General features: G+C 45.0%; 1 protein-coding gene across 1 annotated transcript in view; it reads right to left on the minus strand.

The window, feature by feature from the left end:
* Positions 1-7,589: 7,589 nt before the first annotated feature.
* gli2 (GLI family zinc finger 2) overlaps positions 7,590-17,922 on the minus strand; it is a 70,322-nt gene continuing 59,989 nt past the window's right edge. The window contains exons 11-14 of the mRNA XM_023336750.1: positions 14,020-14,184; positions 13,664-13,933; positions 11,054-11,399; positions 7,590-10,816 (exon numbers count right to left, since the gene is read on the minus strand). Coding sequence (XP_023192518.1) covers positions 8,595-10,816; positions 11,054-11,399; positions 13,664-13,933; positions 14,020-14,184 — 3,003 coding nt within the window. The 3' untranslated portion in view covers positions 7,590-8,594. The remainder of the gene's footprint in view (positions 10,817-11,053; positions 11,400-13,663; positions 13,934-14,019; positions 14,185-17,922) is intronic.

Below are 17,922 nucleotides of genomic sequence, written 5' to 3' on the forward strand. Positions count from 1 at the left end.
TGCAGAGGCGCCTGCGTATTCGTGTCTTTGTACGAGGTACATGGAGACATGGGGAATTTTTTTCTTCTGCGTTCCCTCGCAATAATGTACTGATCAGTTCATGCGGCATAACTGAATCCTCTAAGCCATAATCTCTGCTTTAATACAAGGTTATGTAACATTTATATGTTGGGATAGAAATGCACCACAAACCTATAACATAAACCAAAAACTTTACGTAAGTAGGATAGAAATAAAAATATACATCCAAACTGAACTATTTCTGACTCATTATCTAAGTCAATAAGTCATCTGGCAGTTTTTTGTGTCTCTACTGTGTCTGAAAGGTTTAAAGAGCCGTTTTTCAACCTTACACAAACAGACAAACATGCAGTGAAGACATCGATTTTCTTTTTTTTTTTTGCACCAGAGATTTAATAATAAACACGATTTCACTGAGGATCTTTAAATGTGTATATATTTGGCATTGTGGAAGTCAGCAGAAAAAGACGGAAATATAATTTGAGTCTTGTTTTATTCTCAATGTCTTCCAATTCAAACCAAATATAGAATGAAGTAAAACCGTTGGTGTCTTCTCACCTCATCTTCTCCCCTTCACAATAAAAGTATACATTCAGGTGTGAAATATATACATTGTACACGCCACAACATTTTAAATGGACATTTGTGACTGTATACAAAATAGACCAGCAAATATTGCAGCAAGCATATTGCAAGGGAACGCAAAAGAAAAAAAAATCCCCATTTCCCCTAGAGGGCTCCGTACTCCGTCACTACTGATGTCACCCACCATAAAACCCAAGAAGAAGAAAGAGGAGGACGCACGGAGCTGCAACCTGACATGTTCTGTGTTTTACAGGTGAGCTACCTGGTAAGTGGCATACAGGTGATAAGTAACAGTGCTGATGTCTCATAAGTGCCTGGCGGCGTAACGGAGTGAAATCTCACATTTAAGCATTTATGAAGGTGATTGGCTGCAGGGTCCGGAAATGGCGGGCTTCATGGTCCGAGGCGGTAGTGATGGGAGGACGAGGCCTCACTGGGTTTGTGGCGCATTTCACAAACTGTGTTGACCATAGACATAATATAATGAGTAGAGCCAAGTCCACCTCGCTGCAGCAAACAGGAAGGGCGGGACGGACCGCTGTCAGTCTCAGACCTTATTTAGAAATGGGACCATTGCACTCCGGAAGTGAAGGGGGCGCTGTTTCCTATATTATCCGCGGTCTCCCGTTTTCATATTCTTCTGAAATCCGTGATATATCTTCACCTTTAGGAAGGATTTTCACTCTCAGCATGTATTTGAACTTCTCTCTTTTATTTACTTCAGCTCAGATCACAGTTTTTAACACATTCTGTAGCTTTCTGTGAACTTCTAAATCTGCTCCTTAGTCACATCTTTTCAGGCCGGATACTGCCTCTAGTGGCGTGGAGGTGGTAACACAACTACTATAATTACATTACTAAATCAGAATACCACAAAGTCTTTATTATTTATTATTAATTCTGGCATTACTGGCAAAGTGAAAGATAAATTATATTCTAAAACAGTGGTCCCCAACCTTTTTAGTCGTGCGGACCGGTCAGCCCTTCGCAATTTTTCCGCGGACCGGAGGGGGGGTGGTTTCTTCTAAAGCCCGCGGTGCAGGTGGGTTTCTTCGAGAGAAGAACATAGTTATTGGTAGCTGCTGTCGCTCTTTTTTCTTCTGGGCAAAAATATTCTTATAAACCGACATGCCACCATCGATTATGTTAAATATGGCAAGCTGTTTTACATACGTGTACATATTAAACCACAACGTTGTTGACACACAGGTAGAGAAGAAGCAGAGAGACTGTTTAGCCAATCAGAATGCAGAACACAATGCACGATGCAAATCCGTGAAGCAGCGAGACCGTGACAGGTGAACCGCGATATGACGAGGGTTCACTGTAAAGATGCTGTTTTGTTACTCATTCTGCTGCAAGTTGGCTCAATTTTGACGCGCAAGATGTAACCGGTAAAATCCGGTTTAGGATTTTCAAAATAAAAGATCCGGAAGTAGTTCATTATTTCTTGCGCGGCCCGGTACCAATTGGTCCGGGCCGCGTGGTGGTTGGGGACCACTGTTCTAAAACACCATATTTTTCCATTTTCTTCAGGATGTAGAGCTAATTAGGTGACATAAACAATACCTTTATACATTATAAATAATATCTACATATCCATCAGTTATAGGAGGAACAAAAGAAATAAGACATGAAAAACAACATGATCAACTGAGACCCAGCAATACATTTTTGTCCTCTGTGGAGCACATAGGTTTTTTGTTCATAACTCTGAAACCATACATGCCACTGTGTTAAATCCTGTTGGTCCTTAGAGAGGACATCCTGGGCTCTCCAATGATATGACATGTGTGGGGGTGGGGCTTTTCTAGAATTTTCTTCCTGATTCTTCAAAATGGCTGCCATCCCTGTGAGCACATTTTATCAAAAGAAGAAAGGTAAGTATATTATTTTCTAATTATGAGCTTTGTGAGTTTAATATTCAGATTGCTTCTAGTAAATGAACATCTAAGGAATAGTTGGGTGAATTTTCAGAGCAGTTTAATTATTTGTTGGCATAAAACATAACCTGTTTATGTGTGTCCTCCATAGAGGACATCAGGATTTGCTTTTTATTTTTTAACCTGTTTTAATAGAAGTCAGCTCACTGACTGAGGCAGAGAAAATCCTAAACAGGATTACTTATGGAGACTTAGACATAGATTTGTCAGATGAGGTGGACCAAGAGGGACAGATTGACGGTGATTTTGAGGTCAGGAGTTCAGAAGATGAGGCATCAAGTGAGGAAGAGGAGAGTGAAGTTGAGGATGCAAGGGCCCGTCGCCCACTTTGGACCAAAACTAAAACGTAGGCTTCTGAGACAAGAGTAGATAAGCTTAGACAGATAAGAGTATTTTTTGGATGAACTATCACTTTTAGAGGACATAATTATTTAACGTATTTGTCTGTCTCTTAAGATTCCTGCCTGTGCTGGAAGACTCCGGAGAGGTTGTCTGTACTGCCCCAAACCGTGTAGACTGGCCACCATCAAAATACTTTGAGCAGTACATTGACAACAAAGTTTTTGAGGACATGTCCTTTTGCACAAACCAGAGACAGATTCAGGTGTCAGGCTCAAGTCTGAATACAACACCTGAGGAGATTAAGACCTTCTTTGGAGTCTCGGTGTACATTGCATGCCTTGGTTACCCAAAAATCAAAATGTATTGGGCCAAAAAAACAAGAGTGCCAATAGCTGCTGAGTCCATGACAAGGGATCGCTTGTCACTAATGATCTTGATGTAACTGAAGAGGAGAGGAAGCTAAATATGCTTTGGAGAGTCAGTCCACTTCTGAAGAAGGTGCAACAAGGCTACCTAAACCTACCCAGGCCAGGAAATGTTTCCATTGATGAACAAATGATTCCCTTTACTGGTCGATGTCCAGTCCGTCAATTCGTTCCTGGCAAGCCAAATCCAACCGGATTGAAGGTGTTTGTTCTTGCTACTCCAACTGGAATTGTATTGGATTTTGAAGTCTACCAAGGAAAGAACACCTTTGTCGGCAGAGACACAGGACTTGGAATAGGAGCAAATGCAGTTCTTCGGTTGACTGAATCCATTCCCAGGGGAACTCACCTGTACTTTGACAGGTATGATGAAAATGTCAACTGTGGTGCTGTTGATGATGATTCTCTGTAAACAAATGACACTTATTTAACTTTTTTTTGTGTTTGTGTCTGTCTGTCTAGGTACTTCACCTCAATAAAACTACTGGATAAATTGCTAGAAATGGGTCTTCCTGCAAGTGGAACACTGATGAAAAATAGACTCCCAAAGGATTGTAACATTACATCTGATAAAGAGTTGTTGAAACAAGGAAGAGGCTCCTCCGTAATGGTGACAAGGAAGCATCCTGAGCTGGCTGTGACAAAATGGGTTGACAATAAACCTGTACTCATGGCATCTACAGTGCATGGAATAGAGCCCCAGGATACCCGGACCAGATGGTCACTGAAAGACAAAAGGCATGTTCAAGTCTCCAGACCTGCAGTGGTGGCAGAGTACAACACCAACATGGGTGGGGTTGATATGTGTGATAGAATGCTTAGCTTTTATAGAATGGCTAACCGCACAAGGAAGTGGACTGTACGCACAATCCTACACTTCTTCGATCTGGCCATCACCAACTCCTGGTTACAGTATAAGGAGGACAGCCACACTTTGGCACAACCTATGAAGAAAACTCTCCAATACCATGACTTCAAACTGCTCTTAGGTGAGGAACTGATTGCCCAAGGGCAGTCAGGCCAACCCAATCCAATTGAATCTGATGCATTGAATGATGAGGAGTACGTTCCATCACAGAAGAGAAGGAGGCCCCAGCCAGATAAGGAAGTAAGAAAGAATGGAGCTGTCCATTTGCCACAGATGATGGACAATCCTAATACTTCCAGGTGCAGAGCAGAAAGGTGCACTGGAAAAACCTACATAAAGTGCATCAAATGCAACATGTACCTCTGCATCTCAAAGAAGAAGAACTGCTTTATGGACTACCACAAACCAAAACAGAACTAACACACCTGATTAAACTACACTAATCAGCTTGCTTTTGATAAGTTGAATGAGGTGCCTGGAAATCTCAACCACTGGCTTAAATGATGTAGCCATTTGAAATTTACAGCACTAAAGATTGTCAGAGTTCAGAGGTAAATGTCTGCCTCAAAATGTGTTCATATTTGCCACAAATACTCTAAAAAATTAATAAAAACATGTTTTGAAAATGTTTCAATTGTAGTGATGTTTTTTCACTCCAAAGAGTCATGTAGTGTAAATAAAAAGAAATTCAAAAACTTTTTTTCTCTGGGTCTCATCATTATTAAAAATACCATTTACAATGTATACATAAGAAATTTAATTGAGCAAAAGTCAATAAACAAATGAATTACGTTCACAGAAGAATAACCAGGATTGTTAAACAGATACAAGCAATAATTCACATTTTTATTTTTACTGTGCCACATATATTATTCTGAGACTTTTTGTTGGTAGAGTCTTATATATAGGAAAAAATCTGGTTAAACTATTTAGTCTTCCAAGGTGGAAATTTTTCTTCGACTCTAAAACGATAAAATAAAACTCCTTCATAGAATCACAATATCAGCAATTTGTGCATCAAGTGAAACTGGAATCACTTTGAGGTTTTGTTTGTCATTTAAGTAGCTCTACTTCCTAAAGAAATGAAAAGGTATGTTGTTTTGTGAGGGACTTTATCTTTTATGGTTCCAGTAATGCCAGAATTAATAATAAATAATAAAGACGTTGTGGTATTCTGATTTGCCTGATTACGCAGGATGTCTATAGAGACAGTAAGGAAGTTTCATAACAGGAACTGTTTAAGTGCTGCTGCCTCGTTATTGGGTTTCCAGTATGAGTGCATTCTGTTACAGCAGAAGAAGTCGGACAGTCCTTGATGGAGCGGCTTATAGACGACGCACCGACAAGCTCCTGCTACCTGCTGCTATCTGTGTTCTACAGTTTCTGCTAAAATAAATGCTTCATGGGAGATGAGTTAGTCCATCACTTTCAGCATAAAACTTCCCTTCAGAGGATTTGATATTGGAGAAACGGGGCCTTGCCCAGCCTGGGGGCCACAGGTCAGCCTGGGATTTGAGCCAGGGACCTTGAGGAGGTTCTGAGTCGGGACCAGACGTGTCTGTGCTAATAGACAGAACCATCCAAACTGCCTGATGAGTTCATGGTCCGGTTTAAGTGAGATGCTGTGGGACTCAGACTCGCCTGCAGGAATGTTTCAGCGTTTAGCCGCTCCCGCCACCCAGCTGGACATTAGACGTGTGATGATGTTTCGCCACCTCAAATGGAGCGTTTTGACACCTCGGGTGCTAAAAGCCGGCCTATCAGAGGCCGGCGCCTCCGGGCCACTAAAAGCTGGTTTCCTTCACTCATTCAGAGAAATAAAAACATCAACGCCATAAAGTCACAATCCCAATAAACTGCCAACTTTCCAGAAACGCGACTGAGGAAAAAAGGTTTCATGTCTGAAAAATACTTTTGATTATTTTGAGATGAGCTCTTTAGCTCACCTTTACCTACAACCAATTGTTGCTCCACCCAAACCAGAACCCGGAGCAGAACCCAGAGGTAGTCAATTCAGAAACATCTGAAGTTTCTTCTAGTTTCTGTCTGAAGTGAACTGCCTGACCTGATGCGCGTCCTAGGAGAAGGTTACAGTCCTGGACCTCCGGCTCGGCCCGGCCCGCTCTGGCTCACAGTAGTGCAGCTAGCCTCAGAGAGAGGCTGGACAGTTGGACTTCTGGACCACCTGTCAGAGATGATTTGGCCTTGATCATCTCTGAAGAACCACTGGTAGGTTTTGTTTGGACTGGAAACTGAGTGGGATCAGCCGACCCTGGCCAACAGAACCCCCAGATCTCTCTTCCTTCGACCCGCTGGACTCATCAGTCCAACTGTCCGCTGAGTCAATCAGTGAAAACTCATTGAATTGAAAACCCCACAATGATGAACTCTGTTGTCCGCAGAATCAACAGAACCAGCAAAACCGGCAGAACCTGATCTGCACCAGAACCTTCAATCACTTCCTGTCAGGATCTGACTGTGTGGCTACACTCAGCACCTCTGAAACCTGAAATCACTGAGGCTGCCATGTTGGTCACGGACTGTGGGAACTTCATCTCCCAGCATTCATTGCACTGGAGATGACACAGGTAAGGACTGACCTGCTATGAAGCCCAGAGTTGGTCCAGAAGACTTTTAACCCTTCGAGTTGTTGCCTGGTGAACTGATAGCTGTTAGCGCATCCAGCTCTTTCAGAACCAGCAGCTCATCCGCTGGACCAGAACCACTTCCTGTTCTCCTTCCATCGTTTTTACCTCTGCACATTTTTGACTTGAGCGGTTAAATCAGAGTTGGCGGTCTTTCCTTCACAGCTTTGCTGATTAGATGCTGTTCTGTCCTCTGGATGCTGCAGGCTGGATCTGCTGAAATGTTTCTTGCTGCTCATTCTCCCCCCAGCAGGCAATGAGCAATGTCAGTGGCAACAGCAATCAGCACTCGCTGTCAGATTCTCTGAGCTCCGGCTTGTTAATCCTCATCTGAGTTCTGCTCTAGTTAGTTTCTGCAGTCCAGCCTCTCGCATCTTCATCCTTCTGTGGATTCAACTAGACCAACATTGAGCAGATTGTCAGGAAGGATAACCTGAAAAGGAGTGGACCCCCATACTCTGATACCCCTAAATGCAGTCCAGCTGGATGGGAGGAGCTCCAACAGCACCACCACAGTGAAACATGCTGTTGGCAGCATGATGCTGTGGGAAGACGGATGGAGATAAACCCGGACAGTCTCGGAAGAAAACCTGGCAGCAGCAGACCTGAGATTGGGGTCAAAGTTCACCTTCTAGCAAGATAACTAGCCTGAACATGCAGCCAGAGATATTATGGGATGATTAGAACGGCCTAGTCAAAGTCCTGCTGAAAATCTGAAAACTTGTTAATTGTAACATCTGACTCCAATGAAAACACAAAATAAATTTAACAGAAAAGAGAAGATAGTTTATTTAAAATGTACCAAAGCTACACACTCGCTGTGAGTGGAGCGGGACACATGGAAAAACATGGATGGGGTTGAGTTCACTGGGATTGAGTCTCTGCTGACGACACAGAAAATACATCATCATTACCACCGGGGATGAAGAAGAACCTCCGATCCAGAAACGCAGAACCCAGAACCTTCAGAATTAAATGTAACTTTTAACAAGGCAGTTCATCCGCCTTCTGCGATTTGTAGTCACCCTTCCCTGCAGACGGGTGACTACCCTTCCCAGAAGACACCATCCTGCAGGGTGAGTCCAGCCCCCTATAGAGGCAGCTGGTTTCACTTCTCTCACTGTGGGAACAGAGGACAGGAGGCATCCTCTGGGACAGAGGGTTTTCGTCTCCTTAACAGACCCGAACAACGGATGCTCTCATCCACACTCCTGGAACTGTACCCTCTGGACCAGTCTCTCCCCAACCGGAAGGTGGAGGTCCGTCTCCTTCCAGCTGAGGAACACGACTGGGTTGGGGTTAGTCTTTAATCAAAAGCAAAAGGAAACATTCCAGATATAAAGTAGAGCTGTTAGCAGCCCCAGTTTAAACACACAGAGTACAGCATAAGTTAAAACAGTAAACTCCAAACACATCAGAGATCAGTCTTCCTGTATCTACATGTCCATTTCCTGATAAGTGTGTCCTCGGGTGCTGAGCTGTGATGTCCCAGAAAGGCACAATATGGTCTGTTTTCAGTGCACTAGTTTGTAAACACCAGTAGTCCTGACAGGCATTAATATGCCCTGGGCTGGATTACTGTTAAAATATGGCTTTAAAGACAGAAAACAGTACCTCCAGCTAAGCTAACTATGAAAAAGAGAAGGTTGCCATGGTGCCATAGACAGCGGAAACAAAGGTCTGAAGCAGCTAATCAGTGCTTTCTGTGAGTTTCCTGAAGGTACCCAGATGTTCCCATCTCCAGGGACAAGAGGAGGTGGAAGTCTCAACTGATGAAGTTGAGGAACTTGCTCTCTTCAGCCAGAGCTGTAAGCAAGGAGTTCATGTCTCCAATGGCCATGTTGCCGATCCCAGCTGGGACGGACGCCAGGGTGATGGAATTGCGTGGCGTGGTGAGACGGGAGGAGCTCTGAGACAGGCTTTGCAGAAGCCCTGGACTCAGCGTCCCAGACATCAGGCTGGAATGATCTCCATCATCTAGCATGGTGTCGAAGTCGATCTGAGTGTGCTCTGTGGCTCTGGACCGGCCGGTGGACGAGTCAACGATACTGCTGGAGACCTGGTTGGCTCCTGGAGAGGCCATGCTGGCTGCAGCAGCCATGTCGCTACAGGTGGCCTCATTGGCACTTGGGGACATTGAGTCATCATCACTGCTGTGAGACGAAGGCTGAAACATGTGAATTTGAGCCAGGTAAAACACAGCAGAGTTCTGGTTGACTGGGCTGCTGTGGTTCAGCCCCTGGCTCTGCCTCTTTGGGCTTGCCTCAGAGCAGATGTTACTGGGGTTCAGTTCAACTAGCCTGGGGCTTGGTTGTGTCATGGCAGAGGCTGAGTGCTGCCTGGGGAAGGACTTGGGCTCGTTAGGTGGCTGGGGTTGTAACATCCTTCTGGCTCCGTTCTGGATCACATACTGCTGCTGCTTGAGGGGAATGCTGTAGTTCTGCTCCTGGTTCACTTGGTTCCCATGACAGTACCCGTCCACCTGGGCTCTGGTCTTAAAGCTCTGCAGCTCAGAGCTAGCCGCAATGTTGAGGGTTATGCTAGAGCTTCCAGATAACGAACGAAGCCTTCCTTCCTGACTGAGCTCTTGCTGATGACTCATGTGCTCATTAAAGCTGCATTGTCTCTGCTGCTGATGATGCTGGAGGGAGGTATTCCCTGGGCTCTGGTGGCTGTGGTACCCCTGTATAGAGAGGTTGTGGCTTATTGGGACGACCTGCTGGTTGCCACTCAGGGCATGTAGCACCCCAGAGCTGTGCCTTTGCTGAGCGAAAGCCAGGTTGCTCCTGAAGGGATGCTGCTGAGGTTTGGGGAGTTTGGTGTCCATCGTCCCGGAGCTCACCTCGTTCCACTGCACTGGCATGTTGCTCTTATTGTCTCGTGGTGCTGGGACGAGCTGCTGGGAACCATTGACACCCCCCTGGTAGGAAATGTCATGACCAGACTGTACCAGGGTGGCGTCCACCATGGCCATCCTCCTCTGGCCATGAAAGTGCAGCGGTGGAGCCATGCTGGCTTGGTAGCCCTGACTGTTATAGCTGTGGCTTGTTGGGCCAGAACTCTGAGACCTCAGGTACTGAACCACATCATCTGGAAGCACAATCTCATCCTCTGCACTCTGCTCCCCACTGCTCATCAGCCCGTCGACTGCCATGGTCTCCATGGCAATGTTCTCAGAAATGCTTGGCGGTCTTGGGGCGAACGGGTAACGCTGGAGACTCCCATCCGAGCGTGTGTAACCCTGCATAGCCAATGCCTGATGGCGCTCGACAGATGACAGGGCATTCATAGGGTTCACATTGTTCATGCTGCTGTAGCGCTGAACCCTTGGAAGAGACAGTAGGTCTAGGGGTGGACGGCAGACGGGGTCACTTGCCCGACGTGGGAGGTTGGTCGGAACTTCATGGGGCATCATGCTGTGTGAGCCATAGGTGATGTCGCTGCACCGCCGGGGTGCATCGCCGGTGGCCGGCTGGAGGAAGGTGGAGCCTTCCTGACAGTCACTGTACAGAGCCATCCTTGTCCTCAGGCTCATTCGATCCATGTTGGGGAGAGGAGTAGGTGGAGCACCGCCAATAGCGGCAGCGTACTTCGCTTTGAGCCGATAATGCTGGGCTGGGGTTAGACTCAGAAGGCTGGGCAGGGCTCCTCCACTAGCCACACCCCCACCACAATGACTGGCTTCACTGGAGCGCCTAGACAGATCGGTGGAGATCGGGTCGTACGAGTCAGCCGAGCTGATGTTGTTGTGACGGTTAGTGCCAAACTGGGATGCCTCACTGGAGCGCCGGCTAGAGTAGCAGGGCGAGATGCCGGAGGAACGTCGACTGAAGGTGTAGGCTGAGCTAATGGTGCTGGTGGTGCTGTCGCGGCGGTCGTTGAGCTGGTTCAGTAGCGTTATGTCGCAGGAGGTCAACTCCCCAGTGGGTTGGCCAGTGTACGGAGTGCGGAGGCTGCTCGTCATGATGGAGCTCTCCAGCAAGGAACCTAGCAGACATGAAGGGAAAATTACACCAGGAACCTAGATGGCTATGTGAAGTTTTACAGTTTACAGAGAGATTATGATTGATTTATACATCCATAGGGGAGAGGGAAGCTGCTGGTAAATGCTGTCCACTGGCTTTTACTCTGACTGGCCTGACCTTTCTCATTGGAGCAACCGGGACCACATGTTGGAGCTCAGAGACATTAGTGGTTCATGGACATTCAATATGTGATGCTCACCAGCTGCAGGGATGGGAGGAAGCTTCATGCCCTGTGGTCTGCTGGTAGCCCAGCTGCAGGTCTCCCGCACCGCCTTCAGCCTCTCCTGCTTGATGTTCTCCAGCTTGATCGTGACCGCTCCTCCGTGAGCCACCGATTTCCTCAGCTGAAGCCCCATTCCCACCTGCGGCACCCCGGCGGGGATCGTGGAGTCGACTGTGGGACCCTCATCCGGCGCGCTGAGGTCCCCAAAGCTGCCCCCGCTGTACATGGCCATCTCTACCCCACTGTCATTGTTGTTGGCGCTGCCAAGAGGCGACGGCTCGCTGCTGCACGATGACTGGCCGCCAGGACTGGACTGATGCGTCTGCAAAGGAACAGCAGGGAGTGGCGTTCATGCAACACTGAAAATATTCTGCTCAAACCGATGTGGGTTTTCTGTGGGAATATTTGATGCAAATAAAGACGAAGAATGAGATGAAAGGTGATAAAAATGCAAGTGAAAATAGAACCATGCCATGTTCACACAGCTCCATTATGCATTAATCACTAGTTAATTATTACCAAAGTTCAGATATTCTGACTGTAATGGTGTTTTGTAATGACTAATGCAGGCTTGTTCTTCCAGAGTCATTAGTTATGTATGCATGTGATTTGTTAACAATATGAAAACAAGAGAATAATAGATGATTCTATGTTAAACAGTCCAGAATGCAAAAGTCTGATCATAGTTTGACCCACAGCTGAAAACTGTCTGATTCTCTGAATATTAATGACAGCAGCCGGATGATCGGCTCAACTGGAGCGATTCATGCAGGTCTTTCATATGAATAAAGAGATAGAGATGCTCTCTCACCTCAGAGATGTCTGTCCGATTGTTAGAGGAGAAGCAGAGGAAAGCAAGAAGCCAGACAGTTCAGTGGAAAACGACTCAGTCAACATTTACGGGAACCTGAAACACATTTCATTCTCCTGCTTCCCCAGCAGCAACCAGCATTCATACCCCTTGAGGTGACTGAAGGTGATTTTAATGTTCAGACTCCGGTCCAGACTCCGCTCTGGACTCGGGTCTGATAGAGACTTAGCTGCAGATTAGGGTGATGGTAGAGAGGCCTTCCTTGGAGGCTTGGAAAGCTGTTCCATTGTAATTAGATGGTCTGAATGCTGTGATGCTAACTAATGGGTGCAAATGCTATTCAACATTTACATTTTATTGAAAACTTTTTGAACATTGAAGTGTCCTTTCTTCTCTTCCTCTTAGTTAAATAGTCCCTTGTTGAAACCTTTAAATCTGCCAGGGGTGTGAATACTTTAAGGCGAAACTGTAGAAGATAAATGTGAGATCTCTGCCCAAAATCACCATTGCTTAAAAAACTGAACTACACTAGAGTTCACATGTTAGCTGAGGCTGAAACAGAACATCCTCCACACACCAGAACATGGTAATGGCGGGAGCATGCTGCGGGGATAATTGACATGACGCCGGCTCCACCCACATGCGGACGTAGAGCAATCCTCCGTCAATCATTCCAGTGCATTTGTCAGCAACTGAACAATTGGCGGTTTGTCCGGAGGTTTCACGCCCTTATCTGGAGGACCTGACCTCCAACTATAATGCCAGTGGTTATCTCAGCAAACACGCTGTGGTCAGAGAGGTTTCCAGGAAAATAATAGGAAGTCATGGCCCAGCATTGTCAGCGGGGAACGGGCAATCCCAACAGCTGTTACCCAGAACTAGTAGAGGGTGGAATACATTTGATTTAATTTTCAATATGTGAAAGTATGCATGATTTTATATGTGCAGATTCCAACGGTAGTTCTGTGGCAGCATGATAATGTGCTGCAGTAACTGCAGTATTTACATTTAAGAAACTTTTCATGCTATTGTTTATTTTTAACCATTTCCCTGAAGGGAGATTTTCACAAGCTGGTATTATTCAAGTCATTACTCACCTGCTATGTGCAAAATGTGTCCGACAGCATTCATACTTGGATCCAACCAGACTTTGTTCCCCTCAGCATTGTTCCCAATTTATTGTTGATTTTTCTGTTGTTTCTAATAACCTTACAGACCTGACGTAGGACTCGTTAGAGATTTTCTTGCTCGCCATCTTTGCCTCAGTGTTGTATTATAAGGCAAAAATGACTCGATAAATGTCTCAGGTAATTTATTGAGTTCCTCTACCTACCGCTATTCGTAACACTGTTTGTCGGAGTTTGCTCTACTTCCACATGTGGGCAGAGCTGGCGTCATGTCAATTAAACTGGCCAGAAATAAGTTATGAAATAAAGAAAAATAAATAGGACATTATTTTGTAATTTTGGATTGAAATCTCAAAACTAGCAAACTCCAGAAAAAGCCTGATCTCCAGTTTATCCTCACCGTCTGCTCTGTGATCAGTCTGTGGTAAAACAGCCTGAAAAATGCAGCCAGAAACGCATTTTAGCATGAGAGACGGCACTCATGCCATGCAGAGGGAAACGGGCAGTTTGATAGAGGAAAGGCTAATTAGCCTTTGAGACGGTTAATTAGGGAAGAGGAGTAGATAGATTGACTAGAGTCGGTTAGCGAGGCTGGTTGAGGAGAAAGCGTCCTGCTAGCTGTGATCCCATGAGGATACAGGAACTCACCACAGAGTCCTCCATCTTGATTGGTTTGACCTGCAGCCGCTCGTTTCCTCTGGATGCACCGTTGGCCTCCGTCTTCCCATCTGCACCTGCCGGGCCATGCTTGGCCTCGTTCTCCCCATTTCCTCTAGGGGGCAGTCTAGGTGGCGCGTCGCTCCGCTGCTTCTTAGTGACGTGGGCGTCGGGTCCGTGAACCGTCTTGACGTGCTTCCTGAGGGAGCTGGGGTCGGTGTAGCGCTTGGTGCAGCCCAGGATTTTACAGATGTATGGTTTCTGCAAACAAACGTCTAGTTTACTGCCAAACACATTCAACAGCTGGCTAAACACCGTCCTCATGGAGGCACAAAGAAGACCGGTACCTCATTGGAGTGTGTGCGGTTCTGATGCTTGGCCCTGTCCGAGGCGTTGGAGAAAGCCTTGTTGCAGCCTTCGTGCTCACACACATACGGTTTCTCACCAGTGTGGGACCGGAGGTGAGTCTTCAGGTTCTCCAGGCGAGAGTAAGCCTTGAAGCATCCCTCAAACTGCAGAGACACGGGGGACCAATCAGGGACCAACTGGCCACTGGATGCTTAGTGCAGGTACAAACACCCTGATACATCGAGTAAAGAAACACCCAATGGTTCCTAGTAGCGATGGAGAACTGCTGCTGCTTGGAGCTCCTCCTAGTGGAGACAGAGAGTACTGCTGTCTGCAAGCTCCTTGTTCTCAACAAGCTACCATCTGGTTTCATCAGCTCCTTCTTGGGAGTCTAAGAGACTCTGAAGTGGAAACAGAATCAAATCAGAGAAAATGTCAGAACTTCTTCCTTTCAGAGCGGCAGCTCTGAGACGGTCCATGAGGGACTCATTAAACAGCGGGGCCCCCTGCTGGGGAGTTATCTTAATTACCCCCCTCATTGCTTTCATGCTTGCAGCAGAATCAGATGGCTTTAAAGCTTTGCTTCACTCTGCAACATGGAATATTCCTGCTCTGCTGCAAAACTATTCTGACTCCTTCAACTTTATTTAAACAGATTTATTTTATGTTTTTTTTATTTAGTCAGATATCATTCATTAGTTACAGCTTTACCCATTTAAGGTTGTACATGAGGATGGAAGCACAGTCCAAGTGATTTTGTACATACTGCCTTTCTAGTATTTTTTTACAGACTGTCACTGATTTTAGTTGTGAACGATAACAAAATTGAACAATAACGGGGAGTGCACCACCTTGAGCAATAAAAACCACAAGAACATAAAAGGGCAGGACACATAATTCAAAGTACAGTCCAATGAAGTCGGATCTAATTGGTTTTATATGCTCAGTCCATTTGGTCCAGATCTTATAAAATTGTTCTTTTTCTACTTGGAGGGAAAAATAAATCTTTTCCATAACATAAATCTGGTAAACAATTTCAATCCATTCATTGATGGTGGGTGGATCCGGTTGAAGCCATTTCCTGGTGATGGATTTCTTACTGGCTGCCAGTATAACCAGCAGTTTTTAGTCTTTGTTGGTCCATGTGTCCAACTGTAAGTTGCCCAAATACAAAGATTCACATTTGAATGGAATTTTTACGTTAAATATATTTTCAATGTGTTTGTGGAACTTTTCCCAATATGGTTTTATTACCTGGCAGTCCCAAAAACATGGACGTGGTTTGGCTCCGTTGGACCCACAGAGTCTCCAGCAGGCGTCCCGTTGCTTTCATATCGTCTCTGAATGGGTGGAACAAAAAATGGTGCGACGTTTTTCCAGCAAAACTCCCGCCATGTGTTTGATCCGGTGGAGACCCACTGCGGCTGACAGATTTCCTCCCAGCCTTCTTGTGGGATTAATACCTTCATTTCCTTTTCCTCTTTATACAGTATATTCTGTATTCTCATGTTTAGATAGCTGTATGGCATTATATAATTTAGAGATAATTCTGCTGTCTGATCTGGGATTAATTAGTGATAGAAATACCTCCATGAAACTTGAATCATTTTTTCTCAACACCTCTTTAAAGTTTCTATTAAAATAATGTCAGGTACCTAAAAAATCATCTTTTTCCAGTCCATGATCCGTCTGTAAGGTTTCAAAACTCTGAAATATCCCTTTGTGGGCAAATAAATAATAGGTAGTTAATCCTTTTGAGATTCATAACTTGAATCTGTTATCAATTCTATTTGGTGTAAAATCTGAATCATAGGCACACCACCTCATAAGTTTAGATATGTCTCCTATTTTGCAAATTTTAGCCAATTCCTGCCAGGACTTGAGGAAGCTACCAGTTATAGAGTCTTCTGGGATCTGCTGTTTTTATAATTTATAATCACTAAGTAGGGCTGTTATTGGGATTCCTTTTATCGTCGTTCCTTCTCTTTCCTTCCACGCTGCAGTGTATGATGGCGATCGACTTAAGGAAGAACAAAACGGACATCCAGCCTCTCACCATCAGTGGGACCTGTGTGGAGAGGGTCCCAGTGTTCAGGTTTCTGGGCATGGAGTTGGAGGACAAGCTAACCTGGAGCACCAACACCAAGGAGCTGTTGAAGAAGGCACAGCAGAGACTGTACTTTCTGAGAATACTCAAGAAGAACCGTCTCCCCTCAGACCTGCTGCAGGCCTTCTATCGCTGCTCCATAGAGAGCGTGCTCACGTACGGTCTATGTGTCTGGTACGGCAGCAGCACATCCGCGGACAAGAAGGCGCTCCAGAGGTTTGCTAGGGCAGCAGAGAGAACCATAGGCTGCCCCCTCCCCACTATGGAACAGATTTACACTTCCAGGCTCCACAAGAAAGTTTTGGACATTTTAAATGACTCTTCACACCCTGGCCATGGTCTCTTCCAGCTGCTGCCATCAGGCAAGAGATACAGAGCAATAAAAACCAAGACAAATCGCCTAAAACACAGTTTTTACCCGATGGCAATCATGGCACTAAATTCAAAGGCATAAGAACTTCTGCTCTTGACACCACTTGGTTAAAAATGTCGATTCTGTTGCGACACCTCCAGGCGCTGCAACCATCTTCTGATGTCTATTTATTTCTCATTTTGTACTATTTATTTATTTATCTTTGTATATTATATATATACACATAACCTGCATCTTAACTCGAGTCGAGCAAATCTCAATCTGGTTGTAATCTGTTGATGACAATGACAAATAAATCTTATCTTAAATTATGATGGTGAACAGAGGCAGACTAAAGGTCTCAGCTGGGCTGCATGGTAGTATTAAGGCCCATTCCACCCTTTTCTTTTTTTAGTTGCAGAGTTCTAAACTTAATTCTGGCCTTTTTACCCTAACCCTGCCACAAATACCTCGCTATTAATCTATCCCATTCTAAGAACCGTTTAGGTGGGATTCTGACTGGTAAACACTGAAATAAATACAGTAACTGTGGAGTACAGTACAGTAATTCATCCTGATGGATTCTATCCGGGAGCTTAAACTTAACCCCTTAACTGGCGGTACCAAAATCACCAAAAACGCCTGAAAAGGCAAACCCAAATTAAATCAGCTGCTGTTCTTGAACAATTTGGAGTTCATGCAAAAGCTTGGTCTCTTTATGAAGACGACAAGCTGAATTTTCTATTTTTGTAGTCAAAAATACTTTAACTGTAAGTAGTTTGTAGCTATTATGTTTGTAACACAAAAGAAATTGAAAAATTTTGCTTCACCCAGATTTTTTACTTTTATTTCTTGTAAATACACATTGAGTCTTGAATGTATGGACTGGAAAATACAATAAATCTGTAGAATAAAGTATTTTGCTTGTGGATTTCAAGATTGATCAAAATAGCACAAAAAGAAATGTCATTTTGGACATGTTTATTTTTGAGGATGTACAGGTGTTGTCCAAGTGGCCATTTGGAGTCTCTATTTGGAGTCTCCAAGTGGCGCATTTAGATAACACCTTGTATACAAACTACTAATGACTGTAACTCAGTGCTTCGACATTACGACTAACATAATACACATAAAACTGAACACAATTTGTCCATGTATCTTCCTAGGTAGGGGTCTATTAACCTGACCCTGTTGAGTCCCCACAAAGTCCCCCTCCTCGGTCCAGAGGGAGAGGCCCTTACCTGCAACAGTCGCATGTCAAAAAAAAGGGAAAAAGCGAGAAAAGTGTCCCAAAAGAACCGAATTATTCTATAGTTTGTTTCCACCACAGATTTGGTTGAAGATATTTCACAGTTCCTCCCGCCGTCTTCGGTCTGGGGAAGATCCGCTAGGTCCCAGAGGGGCCCGCAGGTGTTCTCCTGAAGGCTCGCAGCTTCTCCTTGT

Source organism: Xiphophorus maculatus, chromosome 7 (genome assembly GCF_002775205.1).
Source record: "Xiphophorus maculatus strain JP 163 A chromosome 7, X_maculatus-5.0-male, whole genome shotgun sequence".
In the NCBI taxonomy this organism is placed as follows: domain Eukaryota; kingdom Metazoa; phylum Chordata; class Actinopteri; order Cyprinodontiformes; family Poeciliidae; genus Xiphophorus; species Xiphophorus maculatus.